At 36.8% G+C, this 12,605-nt stretch overlaps 1 protein-coding gene across 11 annotated transcripts in view; it reads right to left on the reverse strand.

Annotated features, from left to right (window-relative positions):
- The window catches only part of RPS6KA3 (ribosomal protein S6 kinase A3), a 124,459-nt gene that overhangs the window by 20,182 nt on the left and 91,672 nt on the right, over positions 1–12,605 (reverse strand). For all 11 annotated transcript variants that reach the window (XM_085008746.1, XM_085008745.1, XM_085008742.1 and 8 more), the window contains 6 exons: positions 10,401–10,489; positions 10,140–10,204; positions 9,961–10,063; positions 7,987–8,111; positions 5,453–5,578; positions 2,390–2,479 (listed from right to left, as the gene is read on the reverse strand). In XM_085008746.1, the coding sequence (XP_084864872.1) occupies positions 2,390–2,479; positions 5,453–5,578; positions 7,987–8,111; positions 9,961–10,063; positions 10,140–10,204; positions 10,401–10,489 (598 nt within the window). The remainder of the gene's footprint in view (positions 1–2,389; positions 2,480–5,452; positions 5,579–7,986; positions 8,112–9,960; positions 10,064–10,139; positions 10,205–10,400; positions 10,490–12,605) is intronic.

Consider the following 12,605-nt stretch of genomic DNA (forward strand, 5'->3'; position numbering starts at 1 on the left):
TGTAACTTCCTTCTGTGAAGCTCAACTCAGTGGCAATCAAAAAAATTATGGGTATGGTATCCAAAGGAGAACTAAACTTCTGCTCTGAAGTAGTGTTCCTCTTTTTTTCTCCTTTTTTTCTTTTTCTTGGCTGCACCTGGGGCATGCATAAGTTCCCAGGTCAGGGATCAAACCTGAACCACAGCAGTGACCCAAACCACTGTGGTAACAATGCCAGATGCTTAACCTGCTGCATCACAAGAGAACTCTCAGGGAGCATTCTTCTTGATCTCTCTACCTACTGATGATGACAGTGACTGGTAGAAAGACACACTGTTGTGATTTTCCTGGAACTTTTGCAACTGCAAAACTTCTATATTTATATACACAGTACAATGAATTATTCTGATTTAGATGAAATTAAAAGACAAGTTGTGGCAAGAATTAAGTAGGAAGATTAAGTAGCAAGGAGAAATTCCATCCAAACACACAGAAGCATACCCATTTACTCCTAGTATAGAAAAAGAAAGCTCACTGTAACTTTGGATTTGTACTATATAGGCAATCTCAAACCGAAATAATCCTCTTATTAAACTTCAGGCCCTTTTATTTTTCCCTTCTCATAGAGTTACAGTACAGCTCTGTTTAGTTCTATAACAGGTACTATGTACTGGAGCCCCAAATATGGAGAAAACGAGGTACTTGCCCTCAAAATTTTTATTCTAGTAGGGAGAAATAGATATAGAAATAAGAGTTTTTGTTTTATTTATTTACTTATTTTTGCTTTTTTGGGCCACACCTGAGGCATATGGAGATTCCCAGGCTAAGGGATGAATCAAAGCTGTAGCCGCCAGCCTACACCAGAGCCATAGCAACTCAGGATCCGAGCAACATCTCACGGCAACGCCGGATCCTTAACCCACTGAGCAAGGCCAGGGATCGAACCTGCAACCTCATGGTTCCTAGTCAGATTCGTTAACCACTGAGCCATGACAGGAACTCCAGAAATAAGAGTTCTAAGAGCAATAGCTTAGGGAGTTACTCAAGCAAGGCTGAAATTATTTTCTACATTTGCTTTTTAATTCACTTGGTTGGATTCTTGGAGGCTATATTAATTAGAGAGTCAGTTAAGTGAAACAGCTGCACAGTTTTTTTTTTTTTTTTTTTTTTTTTTTGCTTTTTAGGGCCACACCCACGGCATATGGAGGTTCCCAGACTGGGGGTCAAATGGGAGCTACAGCTGCCAGCCTACTCCACAACCATAGCAACTCGGAATCCAAGCCACGTCTGTGAGCTACATCACAGCTCACAGCAACGCCAGATCCTTAACCCACTGAGCAAGGCCAGGGATCAAACCCGCAACGCAACCTCATGGTTTCTAGTTGGATTTGTTTCCACTGCGCCATGATGGGAACTCCCAGCTTCACATTTTAATGGGGCCAAGTTAACCTTCTCCTTCTAACAATGAGCAGTGATGAATAAATATCCTGAAGAAATTGGGCATTTTGGTTAGGAAGGAGAAGGGAGGATAAATGTTGGAATTTCACAAAATCTCAGAGGTGAAAGATACTTTGGGGGTCTCTGGCTTTGTTGGTTGCGTGTTCTATCTGGTCTAGAACACCCAGACATGGCCTTTGAGCCTATATAAGCACCATCAGCAAGAGAGGACTTAATGCTGCCTGGGAAGTTTGCACCCTTTGCCAACAGTTCAGTTATGATGAAAGCCATAGGTAGTAGGGAAAGGAAACTTCACCTGTCAGCAGGGGTGGGTGGGGTGGTTGTGATGGGCAGGGCAAGATTCCCGAAGGAAGTAATGCCTTAGACAAATATTAGATATGTGGTAGTTAGCCTGGCAAAAAATGGGAATGGTATTCTCAATGGAGGGAATTATAAATCCAAAGACAGACCAGCAGGAGAAAATCAGGCATGTCAAAAAAATTTGTGCAAAAACTCAAGCATGGCTAGAGCATAGGGTGTGTGAGGAAGTATGAAAACTACTACAGATGGAGGGATGCAGGGACCAGAGGTGATGGGGAGTATGAAATGTAGGCAGGGAAGTAAAGTAACATGGTTAGATACAAGTGAAAGTTCTCTCTGGCAGTACCGTGGAAGATAGTTTGGGGAGCCTATGGAGCATGAGACTAGTCAATCCCGAATATAATTAATACCCAAGTGTTCCAGTAAATATTGATATTAAAAGCAATGTAATACTTTTCTTCTTAAAGTAAAAGCAGAAAAATCAACTATATGACCATCTTTTCGTCTATAACAGAATTATGCTATGCATGTTGTCCTCTAAACTATTTTTACTCACTATGTAAGTTCTTTGTCTACTACATGATATTTGAATACATTCCAAATGTGAGTTGGACAACTGATTCAAATGATTTATGTTAAACAATCTACTTACATCCTTTAGAGTAATAATGTTTGGATGTTGTCCATAACGAAGAAGGATTTCAATTTCTTCTGTAGGGTCTCTCTTGCTTTTATCAATAATCTAAAAGGCAAAATATTTATCATAAAATTTCATGAACTATACAATATAAACTTGAAGTATTTACAGCTATAGACCTAAGGTGTTATCTTGTATAAATACTGTGTATATAAGCCATTTATCAACCATTCTTATTCAAGTACCCAGCCAAACTGTCTAATCAAAATTTGAAAGCCAGTCTTGATATAGACGGCAAGGCTATAGTAAACTCTATGCCATGAGTCACATTCATACCAGGTCTGTCTAGTTTAAGTTTGTAATAAGTTTAGGATTTAGTAAAAGTTCAAAAGCCTCAAGAAAAGGTACCAGTAGCACAGTTAACACCCTTCTTCCATACTTAAATGTTTTAGACCACTGGGAACTTAGTTAACTTCTAACCACTATTGATACAGATAATCAGGAGCAAGATGTATCTATAATACCACCACTATCATGTTTATTGAATTATTTCCTTTAATAAAATGTTTCAATGGAATAGCCCATTAGTTGTAAGCTACTTATAAAAATTAGTAGTTAAGCAGAATAAGCTTTCTTTTTGAAGCTAGACAGAAATCTAAGCAAAACACCAAACCTAGAATTCTACTTGGCTAGAATAAGTTTAATTATTATAATAAAGCCATTAAAGTACTAATGTAGCTTTCCAACCATTTTATGACAGCTGCTTCTTAAAAATACTTGATATTTTGATCTGTTAAAGTAATATTATATTTTTAAAAAGGCAACGAGTTTTCATTTCATCCAAAAGGTAGTCTGAAACAAATTTTATGATCTTCATACTTTCAATTTTAAAACAGCTTAGTAATTAACATATGCAATATATACCCAAGTGCCCCAATATCCTAGGAGAGCTTGCAACTCTCAATATTAGCCAAACCTGGGGACTTCCCATCATGGCACAGCGGAAACGAATCCAACTAGGAACCATGAGGTTGTGGGTTCACTCCCTGGCCTCGTTCAGTGGGTTAAGGATCTGCTCAGTAGTTTAAGGATCTGGCGTTGCCATGAGCTTGGTGTAGGTTGCAGATGTGGCTCGGATCCCGCATTGCTGTGGCTGTGTTGTAGGCTATAGCTCTGATTGGACCCCTAACCTGGGAACTTCCAAATGCCTTGGGTGTGGCCCTAAAAAGAAAAAAAAAAATTTAGCCAAACCTGCTATCTGAAACAGATTTAGTTGTGAAACAGTTCTTTATTTGGACAACAGGGAAGACAAACATACAGGTGTCCACTGTGATCAACTGCAAATGATAGTGTGGAATCAGGCAAATGGATGATTAAGTGGAAAGTATATGGAGTAGACATGCTAACTCAAGAGAGATAATTTGGTGCTCGTCTTCTGAAAACCAGAATATATTAGGAGGTTTTATTTTTGGCAACAGTCTCTCTGATCTGCTAATCTGAGCTGAGCTTACACTATATTTGTAACTGTGCTTGTAAATTTTAGATATGCAGTAATTTCAGTAGAATCAAGTTGTCCTGAGATTGGTTTTAGGAATCTAATTTAAATCACAATCTACTAAATAGATGGAAGACATTTTCAAGGTTTTGTTATACAGCTCTTGGTTTCTATAATTCAAAGTGGGCCTCAGGGCAGTTCTGCTTTTTTTCTGATATGTTTATGGAGGCAAGATACATTCTTAAATTGCCTACCAAGTACATTATTCATTCTCTCCTTTCATGTGTACAATTTGAAAATTTCTATGTACTCTAGATTGCAGTGAGTAGAAGAGTAAATTAAAATGTATTTCTATAATTCAACTTACATCTCACAGAAAGCCTTACAGACACTGATGACTTTTTAACGCAATTACACCCAAGTTTAAAATAGCAATAACAATTTTTGTGTGACTTCCCAGATATTTGCTGTGTATAAATAAACATTTATTATTATTTTTACACAGTGAAATCATACAAGATATGGATAGATGGACAGATGGGTGGAAGGATAGAAGTAATCGTAATTAATGCCACTCTTCCCCACTAACTAAATATGAGCTATCCATTACTTACAGACTAGTTCTAAAGTTCAAGGTAAATTGAAAGCTTCAGACATTACTTGAATTGTTTGTGATGGGAGAGCAAAGGCTTCCAACCCACAAAGTGAAAAGGCAGAGGCTTGCCTATAGTATTTGTTCACTTACAACTAAAGGTTTGGACTCTAAAACATTATCACAGAGCCAGTCATGTGCCTTAGTTTTTGGCTTAGAAAATCCCTACTGTATTAGGACACCTCACAAAATTAAAACAGCTAATGATAATAAATTTTATGACGGTGGTTCTTATTCTTTTATTGGTTCAACAGATCCTTTTAAATGTGAAGAACAGTAAGAACATTTTTGCTAGAAAAATGTAAACATATAAAATTTTGCACATTAATTTTGAAGAACTGCCTAACATCTTGATCATAAATGGGGGACTTATGAGAGCAAAAGGGGTGTCACTAAAAACCAGGTCAGGTGTAAAATGGTACTGCCCTCAAAAAACTGGATACATGTTGCCTTGCCTTACCTTTTTAGCTCACAGGGGAATCTATGGTTCCAGATTAAAATCCTTGAAGGTCACTACACTAGTTAGACATTTAAATTTATCTCACCTTTTTTTTTTTTTTTTTTTCTTTTTGCCTTTTCTAGGGCCGCTTCCCATAGCATATGGAGGTTCCCAGGCTAGGGGTCTAATCAGAGCTGCAGCCGCCAGCCTATGCCAGGGCCACAGCAACGCGGGATCTGAGCCGCGTCTGCAACCTACACAACTCACGGCAACGCCGGATCCTTAACCCACTGAGCAAGGGCAGGGATTGAACCCGCAACCTCATGGTTCCTAGTCGGATTCGTTAACCACCGCACCACAACGGGAACTCCTCTCACCTTTTTTATATATTAACAAAAGGCACACTTACCAAAGAAGAGTGTAATTTTTAACTGGTATTAGCATGTATGAAAAGGAACTATTAGAGCTGCATTTTAAACCTAAAATGCTTACCTTCACTGCAAACTCCATGTTCGTGGCTTTATGTATACATCTCTTGCAAACAGAGTAGGAACCAACCCCAATATCTTCTTTTACTTCATATCCATCAGTAAACTGAATACTGTTCCTGTGCAACTGCTACAAACACAATTACAAATTGATGAAGAGCTCTGTAATGACTTTGGTACATTACATAATAGGGAAACAGGTTACTCAGTATGCACCACTGACCTTAACAATAAATATAAATGAATTAAAAATAAAAATGAATCTTTACAGTATTTATTCCTCTACAACTGTGTATTTCATAAGTGTCTATGATAAAACACACGGTAAGAAATATACCCTTTTAAAAAGCTTATGTTTACAACAAAGACCAAAGAGCTACATGATAAGGGGCCAACAGCCTTCTCTGTGATGATGTTCCATTCCACTCCCCAAACAGCTAGTCTTTGAAGTATTTTTGCAAATGGGGATATGTTGAAATCTCTGGTATAGGAGAAAAGGTTTATTAGGAGGATTCAAAATTAGAACGTCTGGATTCTTCTCTCAGATGCACCACTTGTAGACCAAGTGACCTTGAGCCCATGTACTCTCAGAGGGCAATGGTTAGGATTAAAGAAAATAATCTATTTGAAGGTGATACCTAGTATTGGCAGTTTGGACCATCACTAGCCATGCCCTCCTTTCTCCCACCCTGAAGTCATAGTTTTAATACAACTTTGGCTAGAGAAGCTGTTGACTAATAACATGAAGCAGGATGATGAACAGCAAATCACTAGTTCCATAAACAAGCTGAGGGAAATTGTGCTGCCCTTGGCTATACTGATAGGAGATCTATTCCATGCCAACATGTTAAAACTCAAATTCTATAGAGTATATGTTTGTGATTTCTACACTAAGTACAGAAATTATAACTTAGAAACTTGCCATATATTACATGCTCACCATAGTAAAAGGAACAGACTAATTCAACATGAGCTTTGTTCAAAAACCAGTATTTAGACTGTTTTTCTAGAAAGTGGAAAGCAAGCTGACTCATGAAAAAAACTTCTGAGCAAAAGCAACTTAATCACAAGGCAAATTCAAGCACTAATTACACCCTAAAAACAATTCAATGTTTCACAAGATTTATCTACCACTCCTGGGCATCTATCCAGAGAAAACCATGACCTGAAAAGACACATATACTCCAATGTTCACTGCAGGGCTATACACAATAGCCACGACACGGAAGTAACCTAAATGTCCATCGACAGAGGAGTGGATCAAGAAGAGGTGGTACATATACATGATAGAATATCACTCAGCCATTAAAAGGAATGAAATAACAGCATTTTTAGCAACATGGATGGACCTAGAAATTATCATGCTAAGTGAAGTCAGTCAGATAATGAGACACCCACATCAAATGCTATCACTGACATGTGGAATCTGAAAAAAGGACACAATGAACTTCTTTGCAGAACAGATACTGACTCACAGACTTTGAAAAACTTACGGTTTCCAAAGGAGACAGTTTGGAGGGGTGGAGGGATGCGCTGGGGGTGTGTGGTGGAAATCCTATAAAACTGGATTGTGATGATCATTGTACAACTATAAATGTAATAAATTCATTGAGTAATAAAAAAAAATGATCTAGTTCCCTCTACGATTAGAAAGATGAATTAAATTTATCTTTCCAAAATACTAGGATGGGAAGAAGTGTATCTAATAGTTTGTTCTACTTGTGGTCCTCTAATAACACTTAATTTACTAGTGTAGTTCCCTATTATAAACACACACAGACTTAAAAACTGCCTCTGTAGCTCCTTTTTCTCCCACTCTGATCAACAGATAGGATGAGGAGGTAGGGGGCCCCCTAAGGCAGTACCCATAACCAAATTCTTCCTAACGACAATGGGGCTCTAAAATAACAAGGACACAAAACTTGAAAAACTTAAGATTTAAGTTCATTTTTATTTCTTCTATATTTTTATGGAAGAGGTTGGCAAACTATGGCCTCTGGGCCAAATCTGGTTCACTATCAGTTTTTCTAAATAAAGTTTTATTGGCACACAGCCAGGTTCATTCATTTATGTGCTTACTCTATGGCTGCTTTTGGGCTACAGTGGCAGAGTTGAGTAGTCACAAAAGGGATCCATACAGTCTACAAAGCCTCAAATACTTATTATCTGGTCCTTTACAGAAAAAGTCTGCTGACCCCTATTCTAAAACATCAGGAAACCAGGAGACCTGATGTCTCCTGGTAGAGACATGAGGTAGAGGATGAAACAAACATTTTTGAGGCATAAGAGACAAGACAGACAAGATGGTGATATTTATCTTAATTCTTAGAATTTCATTTTCAAGTCAGACAGATATCCCGGATTTTGGTGCATTCTATCTTTTCAACAGCTTATGAAAAGAATTTCTAAGAGTAATGTCAACGATATAAAACATTTTAGGCTGTTCACTTAAGGTCAGGAGATCAAATCTAACAAAATTATTCACACAATGAACTATATCTTACAGCATTTCCAATTTAAAATTAAACATTCACTCACCTGAACAATTGAATGCACACCAACTGTCTGCATAGCTTGGCTTTCATCATCTGAGGTAATAGCAACAAAACTAAACCCCCGAAAGAGTTGATGTGCATTAGCACTAGGTGGAATGCCAGGTGAATCTGAAAAGAGTAATAAATAACTAAGAGGTTAACTGCTTTGAAAGGTAATTAAGGGACGAACTGTAGACATTTTGACCTTTCTCACTTATTCTGGAATTCTACCTCTCAGGTACCCACTGTTTCCAGAAATCAGTAAGGTTCAGTATCTTGATGTCCTGATGGCTCACTGCCACCACAACTCTAACACCCTAGTCCCTCAGAGCCCAGAAAACAGCTAATTCATTAGAAGAATGTACTAAGTCAATGAATTACTGGGTTAATGTTATTCCAAATTAGCACTGCCCCAAAGAATCTCCTTCAGTGAAGGAAATTTTCCTTATCTGTGCTGTCCAATATGGTAGCTCCTAGCCACATGCAGCTACGGAGAACTTGAAATACGGTTAGTGTGAATGAGAAAAAAAAATTTTAATTTTAATTAATTTACATTTAAATGGCCATATATGGCTATCGGCTACCATAATGGACAATGCCACCTTAAATAACCTAACAATGCTACGGCTCCTGGTTAGGGGAAGATACAAGACTGATCTACAGATAATCTAGAAAACTAAACTCAAGTGTAAAATTGTTACATAGATGTGTATATATAATAATTTTTAAAGTAATTTTCTAGGACACTCACTACTATATGTAGTCCTTAAAACAGATTTTATGACATGACATGTATTGTTTTCAAATTATTTATGTAGACTCTATTGGCATTTACAAAAACAGAAAACTACTTTCACAATACAGTTAGTGTTTACTATAAAAATAAATAATAAAAATATAATAAATATGTTATTCATAAATATAAACAAATAATTAGGCATACTAATATCTAAAAATATACTATGAAGGCTAAAGGCAAACAAAAAACATATAGGTAAATCTACTTAAATATCAGCTCCACATAAAGCTTTTTTTTTAACATGAATTTCACATCTGTATCACAGTACTGTACTAAAGACTTTTGCTATGAGAACCTAACTGGGCCGAATATAGAACTGCTCTATTCTAAGATTTTTATCTCTATCAGGAACAATTATATTGAGAAAGCAAAGTAAAACATTACCATATATCATCAATTCCATGCATATCACTGTCTGTGCATTTGATAACATTTTGTTCCATATTAATCCAAATTTCTAAGACTGCCTTATAAAAATAAACATCCAATGCTTAATACGGGTTGTTAGGCTTTTGGCTGTAAAGCTTTATAGCAAGGTTTGAATGATACACTCTATGGGAAATATATGCAAGTACATTTTCTATTTGCTTGTCAGTGATAAACCTGGGATCTGATACACAGAAATGAGAGAATATTAGAGTGCAAAACATGCCATTATGTATAATACACATGCTAATTAATGAAATACAGGTTACTATTTCAAAGATCACTTCTCGATAACAGTCACTGTTCATGCAATTTTAGGATAAAGCATGATACAGGATATGAATCATTTTGAAGTTATTACATCTCATGTAGAGTTTAAGTTTTTCTATTTGGGATCTGAACTTTACAAGTACTTCCAGAGTATCATCTAATATTAGAGTTTTAAAGACCCCATTTATTCTGGAGTATTACATGTGAAAATAGCTACAGGTAAATAAATGTACAATCAAATAATTTTTTGCATAAGTAGTATCAAAGTTTAAGGCACAACAAAATTTGCTAAAAGATTTAACAAGGATCTTAACTGCTATAACATGCTGTAAAGGATTTACTAATGATCTAGTTATTGCAGCAGGAATACTGTATGAAGGGGAGAAATAAGAATAACAAAGAATTACACTAGAAAAGATTTTCTGACTGAACAAGAAAAAATATATATTGTCTTATATTTTGGTTTTCATGTTTTCTCCTTACCTTTGGGAGTTTTTGCAGTAAACTCAGGATCAAAATAGAAAGTATCTTCAGGCCTGCCAGTTGCAGGTTTAAAAGGTGGATGAATTTCTCTTCTATACAGTTTCTGTAGGGAAAAACAGAGACTTAAACATGTGTTAGTTATAAAACAATATTTCAAGCAATTTTCATTCTATACTTACGTTCCAGTCTATCGTTGAGAAAAATGAATGTCTTTTAATTTCTTCAACTCCATCTGGTCCTGCACCTATCAAAAGTTAACCGGTTTTCATTAAATGGTAATTTTATTTCAAAGACAAATATACACTATTCATTCAGTCTTCACTTTTAACATTTGTCCTAATATTTCACAATCCCACAACAAACACGAATATCCATCTCCCCCCAAGAAAGCAGACACCAACAAACACACAAAAGCAGCAAATTAATTTTAAAAATTTTACCTAATCTGTTTGCAGGGTTTCGTTTGAAAAGCATTCGTAAAAGACTCTGGGCTTCAGGACTCAAAAACTGTGGCATCCCAAGTTTAGCTCTAAATAATAAATTCACATAATAACATTTAATTTTTAAAAGTCATCTGTATTTTATTTTTAAAATAAACTTTAATATTAAGATAACTGTGGATTCAAAATCAGTTGGACGAAATAATACAGAGATTCAGAGTTCCCACCGTGGATCAGCAGTAATGGACCTGACTAGTGTCCATAACAATGAGGGTTTGATCCCTGGCCTTGCTGTGAGCTGTGGCATAGGTCAAAGATGTGGCTCAGATCCCATGTTGCTGTGGCTGTGGTGTAGGCCAGCAGCTGAAGCTCTGACTGGACACCCAGCCTGGGAACTTCCATATGCTGCAGGTGTGTCCCTAAAAAGCAAGCAAGAAAGCAAGCAAGCAAGCAAGCAAGCAGGCAAGAATACAGAGATCCTACATTGCATGCTCTTTTACCCAGTCTTCCCCAATGGTAACATCTCACAAAACTATAGTGCAATATCATAACCACTATACTGACAATGATACAACCTGCTAATCTCATTTAGATGTCTCCAGTTTTCATTTCATTCACTTTACAGTATTATTTTAGTTTCCAGTGTATAGCATAGTGATTCTGTATTTTTGCAAACTATATTCCATTTTAGGTAATTACAAGGTAACTCCTCTAATTCTCTGGTATCCAATACATCCTTCTTGCTTACACATCCTTGTTGCTTTACACATTTGTCCCTCCCCTCTTCCATTTCCCCTTTGGTAACTGTGTTTGTTTTCTATTTCTCTGAATCTCTTTTGCATATACATTCATTTATATTAATTTTTGATTCCATGTAAAAGTTATATCATGCAGTATTTGTTTTTCTCTGTCTCACTTACTTCACTAAGTACAGTCTTCTCTAGGTCCATCCACATTTCTCCATTTTTCATTCAGTTTTATGGCTGGAGTAGTACTCCATTGTATATATAAACACACCAAATCTTCCTAATCCAATCATCTGTTGACCGGCATTGGGGGTGCTTCCATGTCTTGGTTCTTGTAAATAATGTTGCTATAAACTATGGGGTGCATATGTCTTTTCTAAACAGCATTTTTTTTTCCTGGATATATACCCAGGAGTGGAACTGCTAGATCATATGGTAGTTCTACTTTAGTTTTTTGAAGAACCTCCAAAGTGTTTCCACAGTGGCTGTACTAACTTATTTACATTCCCACCAACAGTGTACAAGGGTATAGTGTATACTTTTCTCCACACCCTCTCCAACAAGTGCTATTTGTACACTTTTTGATGATAGCCATTCTGACAGGTGTGAGGTGAAGTTCTATTCCACTTAATCATATTTTTAAGTTCCTGTATCCACCATCACAGTAAAGATACTGAACAATTCAACACCACCAGGATCCTTCAAGTGGCCACTCTATAATCACACCCATTTCCTTCCCTCCTCAATTCCTAACCTCTGACAACCACTTACCTATCCTCCACGTCTATAATTTTGTTATTTTAAGAATGCAATGTAACTTTTGGTATGTAACTTTTTTCCACATAGCATAATTCCCTTGAGATTCACCTAAACTGCTGAATTAACAGTTCATTCCTGGAGTTCTTGCTGTGGTGCAATGGGATTGGCAGCATCTCTGCAGCACCAGGATGCAGGTTTGATCCCTGGCCTGGCAAAGTGTGTTAAAGGATCTGGTCAGTATTCCCTTAACATTCAAGATGATGGTCATCTAAACACTTGTATTTAGTATCTCTTTTCAGAAAATACCTATGAACATCTTATAGAATTAGGGTTCTGTTAAACAACAGAAACAAGGGGAAACATTGCTGTATTAGGTAACAGGGACACAGCAGAGGTCTGTAAACAGTGGAATGACCTGATATTTTAACTCCAACGGACGTACAGAATGATGTGGAGTAGGAACTAGTGGTAAGGAGTTCTATTTAGAAGCTTGGCCCTATAGCATTGCTGAGAGATTACCATGGGGAGATGTGAGAACTGTAAACAATGCAATGTAGAGGAAGGCTGGGTCAGTGAAATATTTTTCAGAGCAAATTTGGTAAATAAGTGTATATGCAAGAGAGGAAAAAATAAAGAATGATTTCTAGGTTTCTGGCTTGGGAAATAGGGTGCATGGAAATGCTGCTACTTGGGAATACAA

The sequence above is a fragment of the Sus scrofa genome, chromosome X (assembly GCF_054392235.1).
Source record: "Sus scrofa isolate SSC_HxYL_T2T_F1_AM1 chromosome X, Sscrofa_HxYL_maternal_Yorkshire_Landrace_v2.0, whole genome shotgun sequence".
NCBI lineage: Eukaryota > Metazoa > Chordata > Mammalia > Artiodactyla > Suidae > Sus > Sus scrofa.